This window comes from Amblyomma mixtum, chromosome 2 (assembly GCF_055824585.1).
Source record: "Amblyomma mixtum isolate Tamu chromosome 2, ASM5582458v1, whole genome shotgun sequence".
NCBI lineage: Eukaryota > Metazoa > Arthropoda > Arachnida > Ixodida > Ixodidae > Amblyomma > Amblyomma mixtum.
This window is the reverse complement of record NC_143013.1, coordinates 92,706,251-92,720,013: the sequence shown is the minus strand read 5'-3', so window position 1 is coordinate 92,720,013 and position 13,763 is coordinate 92,706,251. Positions and strand designations below refer to the sequence as shown.

The window sequence follows — 13,763 nt, the reverse complement described above, 5'->3', positions numbered from 1 at the left end:
CGACTCGCAAATGCTGCTGTCTGTAGATTAAAATTGGGTTCGACCAAGCGATATATGTGTTTAGAGCAGCGTTCATTCGCTTCTTTACTTGGGCCTTGAAGACGACTTATGCCGCCTTTTTTCCATCGCACCTGCGCGCACAATCAGCCTTTGTCACAAGGACGCTCTGCGAATGCCAGCCTCTTCTGCTCCAGCTCCACTGGTTGAAAAGAAAACCGCCAGCTCCTACTGCGCGGGTGCAGTGCATGTTAGTGAGAGGCGCATGCGACAGATGGCGGCAGCAGCCAAGCTCACACTTGCCGCGTCGCATAAGCAGCTGGCTTCTCTCTCAACAAAAATTGCGAGGACACTTTGGCAACTAAAGTGTTCAAAGGCGGAAGCTGACGACCCCATGCCGTTACGACTTCTGGTGGATGTGACGTCACATTGTTGCCACGGCTATATCGATACCCAAATTATACATCTTTCGGGGATCATAAGTGTTAACTGCGCTTATTTACACATTTTTCCATCTAATTTGACACAAATGTGACGTTTGTCAAGGCCATTCTGTGAAAATTTTAACTATACCGTGACGACTTCCGGTGGATGTGACGTCACACCGTTCCTGTGACAATATCGATAACCGCGATATTTCGGCAGAATTTCGAAATTTTTGGCGATAATTATTTACTATTTAATCTACAGTCATTAAACATCGCTTCCACTTTGATTTTCTTCCTACTCTATCTGACCATTCTTTTTCCTATCATTTTAAGTTCCCCAGTTAACACGAGTGCTGCCAAAGATGTGACACCCTGTGCTAACGAACCACAGTATGAGTCATTAAACGCTTTCAGCTAAAAATATCGCGTCTGCGTCTCCCACGTGCGTTGTCTTCAACCCGTAGCAGACAAATTTTTGTAACTCTCCAAAGGGCGGCACTTCTTATGAAAAATACGGATTCAACTTTGTCACAGAATCTTGTGCTTCCTTCTTGGGAGCTCAAACTAAAGGTGCGTTTCATATCATGAATGCGTTAGGGTTTAGGAGATTTTAACGACCCAAAGCCACTCGGATCATGAGAGACGCCGCAGTGAATGGCTCCGGAAATTTTGACCACCGAGGATTAGTGTGCACTTACATCGCACAGTACCGGACCTCTAGAATTTCATCTCTTGGGCTTTGACGCTACCTTGCGCAAACGAAAATACATTGTGCCGTGGCGGACTTTGGCCGCAGATGCCATTGAGCCATAAAAATTTACTTCATCATTAGAATTGCAACTCCATGGAATAGGTTCCACACGCTAGGAGTAGAATGGTGATGTCAGCCACAATATTTCAACTTTCTGTGGTGGACTAGAAATATGTAAGGTCCACAAAACAACACAGCGGTCTTTTATATTTTCTAGGCTGCTAACTTACTCTCCTTAAGTAGCGGGCTCAACAAGGCGATGCTCGCGCCAGAGAACACACATGCCCACATGGCAGCGAAGTTATGTACGCTGTTCCCAAGGTGCACGCACACCCTGTGGCCTGGTTGTAAGCCGTGCTTCTGGAATCCCGCTGCGTAGCGTTGCATGAGCAGGAAGAGCTCCCGGCGTGTGACGATGTCGACTCCATCCGCCTGCGTTTGCATTTTCAAACTTCAGTTCGGTATAGCATATCTGACAGTAATGAGCGCCCAATTTGCTCACTCCGGAAGGTGCAGCATTTTCTAGCCCTTCTCATTCGACTCGATTATATCTTTGTTTATGTCAATTCTCGCCTCCAATACAACACCCAGCATCTAAAAATACTCGTTAAATATAACTTCTAACATTAGGGCAAGTAATAACTAATGACTATGGTGTGGAAAAGGCAATTTCTAAAAAAACAGTTGCAAAATACTACTCCAACCTTCTTTTTGTGTCGTTGTTATACAATGCACATTAGGAAGAGCAGGTGCCAAAACGGAGGGGAGCTTCGGCGCACACGTACGGGCTTCGTACGTTCAGTAGAAGAAAACTAAGAAAGAATAGTTCACAGCAGTAACAGCAGCTTCTTTCGTTTCATTTGAGCGTGTAAGAATGTTAAAGTAAGGAACAACCCAATCACAGAGGTATAGAACATGTACATCAAGTTACATGACGAAAGGTGTAGCTTTGATCGTAGTCAGACGAGGGGATTATGGGGAATGTATGTAGTTATTCCACCTGAGAGTCGAAGAGATTCATAGAATTCTCCCAGACGGGAAAAACCTTACCGCAAGTTCTGCAGAAACTCATCTCGGAGAAACACAGCGGTTTTCGAGAGGGCGAATAATATAATATTTATTCAATCGTTCATATAGACGGATTACAGCAGAATCCTCCCTGAGGCTTTCCTGAGTCAAACCGTTTTGTATAAAGAATCAGGTAACTAAATTTCTATTTGGAGGCTGCCCATTTTATAGCATCGTAGCAAAATAACAAAGAACCCCCTGGAAACTGTAAGGACTTAATTTCGACAAAGTGGTTGCGGCATTCGTCATACCTTACCTAAAAAAACGAAACTTTTCTGTTTCCACAACAAATTTTAATTTGATATGCTTTTTACCTTGACTTGTAATACCAAAACTCTAATAACAATACAAAAATTTTCTCCTTGAAGTTAAAACAAAACTAGTCCTGTCTTTATAACAGGTTATGTCAAAATACTGCTGAAAATATGGTTAAGTCATCAAAGGAAAAATTTCTGCGATATTTTGCGAGTGACATTGCTTTTCTTTATACTGGCTGTCATTGGTTTGCAACAAATGAGTAAATATGCACTATGCATAGATGTGCTTCAAAACTGTAAATAAGTTACCTTTCCCGCTAAAAGGGCCCAATGAGTAGATATCCGTTTCATATACAAAAGCTGTACTGTCAGGATTGGTTCATTCCTTGCCCCGAACGGCAATATAATGCCGCGAATCGCAACAAATTGCTCCCTGTAGACCATATGGATAGAAAACCAAAATCAAGACTTCCTTGTAATTAGACAAGTTACAGTCTCCACCTGTGTCGAAAACTGCTGTTTTACTGATTTTAACATTTTCAGGAAGGTTTCATGCAATACGATAGGGTTGAAAATGCAGCGGATTAACAAGAGATGTGCATGACAAGCTTCAAAAAACGCATTTCAAGACTTTGGGCATTAGAAAATATTATCTTCAGTAGCATTGGAAAGAGCTGAACGCTTCATGACACTTCACCGATAGAAACGCGTAGTCTCTAGTAAGGAGCCCGTTATACTTAGTCGTGTGGGCTGGGAGAAATTTTCTTGTTTCCTTTTTTTTTTACTCTCAATATAATCTATGCCCACATACCCAAAACTTTATGTAGTTTAAACAGTATCGTCTTGAAGACAACGAGAACATCATGAACTGATTAAGGTCTATTGATAGTTTGTACTGTAACAAGGGGGTTTATTTGGAGGACCTGGCAAAGGTGGCCACTAAGCGCAGTCGTCCAAACGCTGCTCTCTGGACTCTGCCTCAACCTCCTCATCTTCGACTAGTCGCATAGGTCTAGGTCTACTGCGGGTCATCTTCTTCATCACAATAGCCCCTCTAGCAAAGAAGGAGCCATCCTGGCGACATAAGGGGCAGACAAGATGGCCGGGTCGTAGTACGGCTTCAGTCGCTGGGCGTGAACAGTCTCACGACCACGGCAGCGGAGATCGGTAGGAGGTGTGACAGGCTCGACGACATATTTCACTGGAGATGTCTGTTGAATTACGCGGTAAGGGCCTCGGTACTTTGCGAGCAGCTTCTTCATCACAATAGCCCCTCTAGCAAAGAAGGAGCCATCCTGGCGACATAAGGGGCAGACAAGATGGCCGGGTCGTAGTACGGCTTCAGTCGCTGGGCGTGAACAGTCTCACGACCACGGCAGCGGAGATCGGTAGGAGGTGTGACAGGCTGGAGGACATATTTCACTGGAGATGTCTGTTGAATTACGCGCTAAGGGCCTCGGTACTTTGCGAGCAGCTGTTGGGAAAGATGCGGAGCGGCGGGAGGAACCCAGAGCCAAACAAGAGAGCCAGGTTGGAAGGTGTTGACCGGCTGGAGACTTGCTGCGAGATTGTTGACGGAACTGGTGCACCGACGTAAGCGATCGCGCAAGGCGCCTGCAGTCTTCAGCGTGCTTCGCGACTTGCGACACCGGAGTAGATTCGGAAAGATCAGGGCTGTATGGGAGGATAGTGTCAATCGTTGAAGAGGGCTAACGTCCATGGAGAAGAAAGAACAGCGAGAATCCGGTGGTAGTCGGCGTAGCTGTATTGTAGGCGAAGGTAACAAAAGAGAGGACGTCGTCCCAATCAGAGTGGTCTGAAGCAATATACATTGATATCATGTCTCCAAGCGTGCGGTTGAAGCGTTCAGTGGGACCGTTAGTTTGCGGGCGGTAGGCACTGGTGGTAAGGTGTACAGTCGACAACTTTGGAGAAGAAAACTCGGCCCCGGTCGCGCAAAAGTTCCCTGGGCGCGCCGTGACGTAAGACCAGGTGACGCAGATAAAAAATGGCTTCATCACCGGCGCTAGCGGTTGGGAACGCTGCTCTCTTTGCATAACGTGTCAGGTGGTCGACGGCCACAATTACCCAGCGATTGCCGGTGGCGGTGTAAGGAAGTGGACTGTACAAATCGATGCCCATGCGGTCAAAAGGTCGGCTTGGACATGGTATAGGCTCCAGCGGAGAAGATGAACGGCATGGAGGAGATTTGGGGCGTCGACATTCTATACAGGAGCGGACGTATTTCTGAACGTAGGAATACATGCCTCGCCAGTATAACCGGAGGCGAAGTCGTTCGCATGTCTTGAATACACCGGCATGAGCGCAGTGAGGGCCGGAATGATAGAATGCACAGATTTCAGATCGCAGATGGCGTGAAACCACAAGCAACCACATTAGCCCGTCGGGGAGGTAGTTGCGGCGATATAGCAGTTGATCTCGAGCGGCAAAGTGGGCGCTTGGTGACGGAGAGCTCGAGGCGCTGAAAGGGGCGAAGGTTGATACAATCAAGCCTGAAGGGAGGTGATCCAGGGATCTTTTTGTTGCTCAGAGATCACGTCGCTGAAGCTTAGAGAAGACAACAGAGCCTCGGATGATGAAGGCGTCGAAGAGAAGTTGGGTAGCGGGATAGGAGAGTGGAACAAAGCATCTGCATCAGCATGTTTCCGCCCAGACCTGTAGACAACACGGATGTCAAATTCTAAGAGTCGGAAAGCCCATGGAGCAAGGCGGCCTCCTGTGGGATCCTTGAATGATGATAACCAAGACAGCGCATGGCGGTCCGTGGCGACGTCGAACGGCCGGCCATACAAGGGCGAAATTTGTGAACAGCCCAGACAACGGCTAGACACTTTTTTTCCCGTCACTGTGTAGTTGGTCTCCGCCTTCGTTAAAGTCCGACTGTCATACGCGATGACGTATTCATCGAATTCGTCTTTTCGTTGAGTGAGCACAGCACCGAGACCAGCACCGCTGGCATCAGTGTGCACCTCAGTGGGTGCGGCGGGGTCAAAATGTCGCAGTATGGGCGGAGAGGTTAGAAGAGCCCGCAGTGTGTTGAAGGCTTGGTGGCAGTCCGATGACCAGTGAGACAGCTGAGACTTAGTGGTCAGAAGGCGGGTTAAGGGCGCGGTGACTGAAGCGAAGTTCCGTGTAAAGTGGCCGAAATAAGAACATAGGCCAATGTAACTGCGGAGTTGTTTCGCAGTCGTCGGCTTCGAGAAATCGGCAACAGCTCGCAATTTCGACTAGTCAGGAAGCACACCATCTTTGCAGACTAAGCCACCTAAAACAGTCAATTGGCTGGCGGTAGAGCGGCACTTCTTCAAGTTAAGTTGAAGTCGAGCGTCAGAGAGACACTTCAAAACTATTTCGAGCCGGGTAAGATGCGTTTAGAAGTCAGGCGAGAAGACAACAATGTCATCCAGGTAACAGAGGCAGGTTTACCATTTAAAGTCGCGCAAAATGGCGTCAATCATGCGTTCAAATGTCGCCGCGGCTTTCCACAACGCGAACGGCATGACATTGAATTCATATAATCCGTCGGGAGTCACACAGGCTGTCTTCGGGCGGTCACATGCGGCCATGGGAAACCGCCAGCATCCTGAACGTAAATCTAAAGAAGAAAAGAATGCGGCGCCGTGGATACAGTCGAGGGCATTGTCAATCCTAGAGAGGGGGTAAACATCCTTACGGGTGATCTTGTTTCACCTTCGGTAATCGACACAGACGCGAATAGAGCTGTCTTTTTTCTTAGCGAGGACGACTGTTAGAGCCCAAGTGCTGGTGGAAGGCTGAATGACGTGGTGCTGCAGCATGTCGTTGAGTTGTTTTTGTATGACTCGGCGCTCGGTGGGAGAGACGCGGTTAGGGAGTGGCGGCACAACGGGGAGAGGAGGATACGTCCGTGACTGCGGTGACCCGGAAGATTTTCGAAGCAGAGAGAATAGCACCTCTGCGAAGTACTTCAATTAATCGAGCTATTTAATTTTCACAAAAAACTAGCATTTCTGAGTATATCAACGAAATACCGAACATGGGTACTGGTAACTGGTAACGCGCAGTTATCGCGCAGGTGTGCTGTCATTGTCATGGTATTGGGGAAATCTACGAAGTACTTGCGGTTTCACAAAATAAAGCAGTTTGAAATACCACTCGTCACTGTCTTTTCTTCTCCCGTGTTGGTTTAGCGGTTTGAAAAATGTCATACTTGCACAACTGGGTCGATCTGCCACATTTCTTATAGCTTCTAGGCAACGGACAGTAAGCTGAGCGTTCCGTAATTGTTCAAGCTCTTGCCGTCTCGTTTCTTATCAATCAGGATCATGTCAGCGTTCTTTCAAGTTTCTGGTACGCTCGACAACGTAAGGCATTGCGTATATAGGGTGGCTGATTTTCATTGCACAATCTGCTTTCCGTCTGCAATAGATCTGCTATTACTTGATCCTCGCCTGCTGCTTTCCTCCTTTGCATTGCTCTTCTTTGTACATTTTTCGTCCCTGGAGGGTTGTCTCGTTGCTGCGCTCTAATGCCTCTGTCATTTACGTTTTGATTACATTGGCTACTGTACCGAAGTTTTCTGCTACTTTAACTGCCTTATCCTATTGTTAATGAATTTGCTCTCGTTTCCTTTTAACGCGTACAGCTTGTTTCCTGCAGTTCTATTCTGTGTGTAGGGTTGAACGCCTTCTTGCTTCGTTGTTTCTTAATCCGATCTTTCGTTTCCTGAGAGAGTTTGCTCACCTCCGAGTATTTGTTCTGTAGTTACATCCTGATTACCCTTACTTTCCCGCTTACCGCTAACTCGTTAATGGGCAATGAAGCTTCAGATTTTCTTCTTAGTTCACTTTTGATTATTTGTCATCTTACGCGCACAACATTGACACTTTCCACTCCAGCGCACAGGCCGAGGGATTGTATCCTCTGGAGAGACATTCGAACAACACGACAGTTTCCTTCATAGAGGATTACCATCAAGCACGCATTATCCTATTAAAATCAGAAGTGCTTGCGATGACGGAAGCAAACTATCTGGGAAGCTGTGCGTCTTGCAAGAACGAAGTCTACAGGAGAGGGACGAAAACGTTGTCATCTCCAAAAGGAGCTGAAACAACATGCGGTGTGCAAGGCTGTTTTTTCTTTGCACTGATTAGTTCTGTAACGGTCGCTCGTTTCCAGTCCGTCTGTGATATCTCCATCCTGGTTGCTCTGGCGCCATGTTTCAGCGGACATCGGCTACAGTGCACTGACTACGAAACACACAAAAAGCTGTTGAGAACCGAATACGAAAAACACGCGCCCCATAAAAAAAAAATGTGCAATGTCTAAGTGATTACTCAAGTTACATATGCCGTTAGCATCGTCAATGTTGACATCAAGCAGACCACAGAATGCTGTCAAGAGACTTCACTGTCATGAAAAACTTTCTCTTCCTTCTGCGTAGAGGTATTCATGCCTTATTTTATAAGGGAACAAAGTATGTACTCACCAGCGCCGGCTTTTCCGGATCTTTCCGCAACGCGTCCTTGACAGCGTCGTAGAAGGAGCAGCAAGGTATTTCCACCGTGGGAAAGGGCGAATAGACAATCCGGTCTTCGATCCTCGCCCGCATCTCTACCAAGTAACCTATGCCTGTGGTGTGCACCGTGCTTCGTTCACGCACCCCTTGTCGTGTTATCGGTTTGCCTGAGAATAAATCGTGAAATAATCGTAAATTATAATGCGAAAGCGTTAGATGGCTATGATAACGCCGGAAGTGTCAGCAAAATGTGTTGGTTGAAGTTCGGACCCTCTTACGTCGCTAGGCATGTGGCGTCATCATTAGAATAAAAATAGGAACCCAAGGGCCTAGGTTGAAATCGAACCCGGTGACGAGATAGGATGGCAAAAAAATTAGAGTGTGAAGATGTCACACCTGTACTGAGCCGCCACATTCACTGCCACGCACAGAGGATTATGATGGATTTTGCATGTACAAAACCCTTCATCTTCTGAAGTTTCTGAGACCCCGTCGTGAGAGTAATATGCATCTGCTGAAGCTCGTGTCAGTAGGAAATTTCTCTCGTGCGCAGAGTACTTACGCGGGAGCCGTCAGGACCGCCGCATGCGCCCACTATGAGAGAAAGCTCTCCTGTATCGGCAGGTATATACAGACAAGACATATACTAGGTGTACACTAGGTAAATACAGACAACCCCAAATCCGACCTGCAGGTAACGCCCCCATCCCCCCCCCGCCCCCCCCCCCCCCCCCTCGCACCCACAGCTCTTAAATCCATCTCAAGGGTTAACAAAATGTATTTTATTGACATCACCTGTTCTATAATGCCTTTGTAACTCCTGTTGTATTTCTCAACCACTTATAGATCAGTTTCTCCAAAAACACAGCCATTCTCGGTGCCTTACTTGTACACAGTAAAATTAGGATTGTGTCCTATATTCATGTCGTCCCCATGTCTTGTTCTGATAAAAACAAAATGATTAAAAAGCAGGCTTGGATTGTATGGGAGCATTTAGTGTGCGAACGGACACAAATTTGGGGAGTCTTCATTGCGACGTTGCGTCGCTACTCTGTCACGTGCGCTGCATTGTAAAAGAATGAACGTCAATGCGCTGCATAAAATTTCTGTGACTTTTCTAGGGCGCTGTCAAAGGCAGCCGATGTGTTGGCAGAATTTCTTGGTATCTTGATAGAGTTTGGAGAATATGTCTTGCACATTTTTTCACCAAATTGTTTCAGGATTTATTTTTCTAGCGCAAACCACCACTTTCTGACAGCTGTGCTTATTAGGCTACTTGGATGCTCATCTGTCTTTCCTGAACATAGTCGTGAGATAATTTTGTGCTGAGCCATTCAATTTGTTCAATTTTCGCTTTTACTTAGAATACCAGCACGCCCTCTCCAGAGGCCACCTAGTAAATGTTCTCATCGGTCATTACTTCCTGTGCATATTATACCTGCAGCGTTACTTAGCTTTTCTTGACGCTGGTGTATTAAAGCGAGTTCAGCAGATGTAGATCCAATAGGCAGCCAAAACCTTTTTTAGATTTCAAACGTTTTTGCTATGATCAGTGAACTGCTGCATGTACGAGCAACGACAAACTAATGAACCAACTATTTGTGTTGTGATGATATGCTCGGTTGAGACATAGCCCACTTCAGCAGTCTCTTGAAAAAGACATTGAGATCACGCCACGCACTATAAGATTTCTGCATGTGATGAAAGATCCGGGAATTCCGTGTGATCTTCTCCTTTTAATGAAACTGTTTAGCGAGTGGGAAAGTCGCATGATGAATCAATATGATCAATCACCGCGTTCAGCGGGGTCACTGTTGAGAGAGCTGCGATTTTGCTCAGAACGTATATGCTGCTTATAAGCTCAACCTCCTGACTGGTTGCCCTTTTGTCACATAAGTGCTTTCTGGAATTTTTATGAGTGGCCGGAGTAAGGGAGTGGTGGTAACTTGCAGCCTAATGCCGAGATGGCTTAATTCGATCTAGTAAAATAACGCGTAAGGAGGTCGGGCAATAAAAATAAATTAAAAATAACAGCAATAAAAATAACTCCAATCGCACTCGGGGTAAGAGTATGGTGAATGTTTTCTTTACTACGTCAGCAATTTCGCCTCCCTTTTCAAATATTCAAAACTTACCGTGGTGTGTTTGTGTGCGTGTGTGTGAGCATGCGTGCGCGCACGTGTGTACGTTTGCGCACGCGAGTGTGGCTTTGAATGTGCACATGTGTGCACAATCTGTAAAACCGGGTACTTACCGAGTACTTGCTAGTAAAAGTAAGACGGTTGCGAGTGTAGGTCGTGCGATGTTTGAGCGCAACTCCACACACGTCGAAGGCGGTGGCGTGTCTGTGTTTTTAACACGGTGCCTAGCAGGTGGCTTCTAGCCACGCTCCGGACCTTCCTGTGGCAGCCACACACAAGGTGGTGTTTAATTCGCTGTGCTACTTGGACAACCGGTTGCGCCAACTATGACTCGTAAAGTGGGGATGGACGCACGAGAGCTTCGCTATAAATGCATCTTCACCCACCTCACCTCCCTCCGCCTCCCACCCACCTGCAGCCAGCGTAGCCGAGGTGGATTGGTGTGAATGCTCCACATATGCCGTCGCCAAGGCGTTCTACGAAGGACAGACAACAAGCATAAGCCTCTCGTCTTAGACAAAAACAACCCGAAGTGAGGGTTCTCGCTCAGCTTACCCCTCCCAATTTGATCACGTGCTTAAGTGGAACACGCGCTAAAACAAGACGTACTACGTCCGCCGCTATGGACGACGGTGGCGTCGGTGAAGACACTCAAGGTTCGGTTACACTACACATAAGTACCACCGAAGCAGAAATTGGGAGGGAGAGCACCGGAGGCGAAATTCGGAGGTTGGGAATTCAGATTCAACTGACGGCATGTAGTAGTTTTTTTCTTTCTAATCATATATCCTGGAAGATAATTACCCTATTAAGCTCCCATTGATGAATACCACAAATTATTGAAAAAAAAAAAACATCCCATATGCCCTATGGTTTCGGTGACTGTGGCTTCCCTCGTGTGTTGGAGCGAGAGGCAGATGTAGGCTGCCAGTAAGAATATTTAATGTTTGGCAGTCCGAGAACAGCACGACGAATCTGCACACTAGCGATTGGCATTTTTTTTTTTAACCAGAACAATTTCAGCGCGTCGGCGTAACAAAATCATTTCATCACAGTTAGATTTCACTAGAGTAGTATTTTCTGGGCGTAATCATTATCGCACGCCTGCGAGCGCATATATTTCCGCGTTGCCTTTTTGTGTAATCGCTATTCATTTTGTAATCTAAGTGTGTCTACCACCGCTACAAGTCCGCCTTTCCTTGTTTCTTTCCGATGCGTGCAACTAAGAATAATCGGATCCTTAAAAAAACATGTATTTATATTTCATTTAATTTGTAATAATAGTATTACTGTCTGCGGTTTAACGCGTCAAAGCGAAGCGTAGTCTATCAGGAACGCTGTAGGGGAGGACTCCAGATTAAGGTAGACCAGCTGGGGTTCCTCGAAGTGCGCTCACATCGCTGAGCATACTCGCGTTATTGCATTTAACCGTCATCGAAATGAGTTCTTACCACCGAACCCGCGACCCTCGCAAAAGCAGTCGAGCACAGCAGGTTTATTCAGTATCTGTTGTCTAACGCATGGAATGCCTCCGAAAGTAAATATTGCAAAACGTAATTGTGCCGTTTCGGCAGTTTCACATATTCATGGTAAACGACAATAACAAATAAAAGCCATTCTCACGCGGTACTAATGAGATAGACAAACGTCAACAATTCGATTAAACCGCAGTTAAGCATGTGAAAGGCGGACACTAATAATCCCAAGATACATGCTTGCGATAACGACTCCCGAAGACGAACTATCCGCCTGATCGACACTATTGACCGCAAGTGTTTGAAGAAACAATTGTTCGTCGTTTGATATCTGAACTGCTTGTATGTTTCTTCCTTCGCTCCGCGGTTGTCGATGCGGCCTTTAACATCTACGTGCCAGATGGTTGGAGCCTCCGCATTTCCTGCATTCTTTACCCAAAGCGGGACAGTTTCCATTCTAGTGACTGTCGAAACCACATCTAAAGCAGGCGTTGTCTTTTGATTTCACTGCATGTATCCTAGCAGGACATGCGTCTTGTATTTCACTGAAACGTACCTTGCCTTGTCCGCTTGCATGGCAGATTATGACAGTTTTGGTGTCTGACGGGTTTTCTGCTGCCAAACTTTGTCCCTGATTCCAAGAATAATTTTGCTGCTCAGCATTCGTTCTTCTAATGTGCCGAACTCACACTGCTGTGCTAGCGCCCGAAGCTCCGTGAGCCAATCGTTGAACGAGTCACCCTCTTGCTGGTTCCTGGAGCCAAAGCGGAATTAATTCAACTTCAAGTTGGTTGTTGGCTTGAAGTGCGCTGCAAACTTTTCGGTCACAGTCTCGATGTCTTGTTTGTCGTCGTCCATTTCCAATGTGAAAGTGTACTATGATCGCCTTGCTTCTTCACCAATTGCCATCAGGAATGTTGCAGCTTGAACCTCTTTTGCTTGATCATTCATCTTCGTTTCCATTGCATACAGGCCGAACTATTTTTCTAAAATGGTCCAGCTGTGAAAGGGCGTATTTCGTTGTGTCCATCGGTTTCGGCGAAGGAATTATTTACGATGCTATGCTTGCCGAGTTTTCGCGAAAGTTCCTGCGGGGGTGTCTTCAAACAGCCAGGCTATTCTGACGACACCAACGACGGTGAAAAACAGCCGCCCACTTCTGACACCATGCAGCACGCAAGCATGTGGGAACAAGGAATGAATGATTTATTGATAAGTGCTCCGGTATTTATACCCGCAGCTGTTTAGCTCAGACATGCGCAGTGGTCGTCTTGTGTGCGCGGGTCGATGACGATGCAGTCTGCCACAATCCTCAATTGTTCCCAATCCAGGCCGCGGAAGACCTTCTGTAAATAGGCTGTAAATAGCATTGGCGAGATCGTGTCTCTCTCCCTGGCACCCTTCTATAGTAGAATTTTATTGCTGACTTTATGGAGGAGTATAGTAGCTCTGCATATGTTATACATGTCTCCTACTATTTTCACATGCGTTTTCTGTGCCCTGATTCCGCAATGCTTGCACGCTGCTCACATTTCTAGAGAGTCAAATGCTTTGTCGTAGTCAATGAAGGTTATATACAGGGGTTGCTTATATCCTGCGAATTTCTCTGTCACCTGATTGATAATGTGAATATGGTATATTGTAGGGCACCCTTTAGGACTCTCCCAACCCAAGACAGCTGAATAGCTCGCTATAACAGCCCGCATAGTCAGAACACTTGCCTACCTGGCGAATTCATCTGTCTTTGGCGACCAATTAGAAAGCGCGGGTTACACCACAAAATGCTGACACACTACACTGGTCCTTATGTCATTGTGGAACAACTCACTTACCTCAGCTACCGCACTGCGCGACTCACCGCCAGTGGCCCACGTTCTGCACAAACTGAACAATCGCATGTATGTGGCGCGGTTGGAGCCCTGCCATTCTCGTGATATCTCCTGAATCTCCCAGAGGGCTTTTCCTGCGGAGGGAGAAAGTGTTACATCCTTGATGATGGCGGCTCCGGAAGCTGTAATGAAGACGCGCCATTAGTAGCGTATATTGTTTTTCCGTGGGCTAGCGTCTTCGAGCAAGTGGCTGCTTGTCTGGGGTCGTCCCGCGAAAACTGCGTGTAACGAAAACCTCG

The 13,763-nt window shown here is 46.6% G+C and overlaps 1 protein-coding gene across 1 annotated transcript in view; it reads right to left on the bottom strand.

Moving 5' to 3' along the window:
- The window catches only part of LOC149360181 (uncharacterized), a 51,815-nt gene extending 38,271 nt beyond the window's left edge, over positions 1-13,544 (bottom strand). The window contains exons 1-3 of the mRNA XM_089567797.1: positions 13,468-13,544; positions 7,990-8,186; positions 1,407-1,608 (exon numbers count right to left, since the gene is read on the bottom strand). Coding sequence (XP_089423923.1) covers positions 1,407-1,608; positions 7,990-8,112 — 325 coding nt within the window. The 5' untranslated portion in view covers positions 8,113-8,186; positions 13,468-13,544. The remainder of the gene's footprint in view (positions 1-1,406; positions 1,609-7,989; positions 8,187-13,467) is intronic.
- Positions 13,545-13,763: the final 219 nt, after the last annotated feature.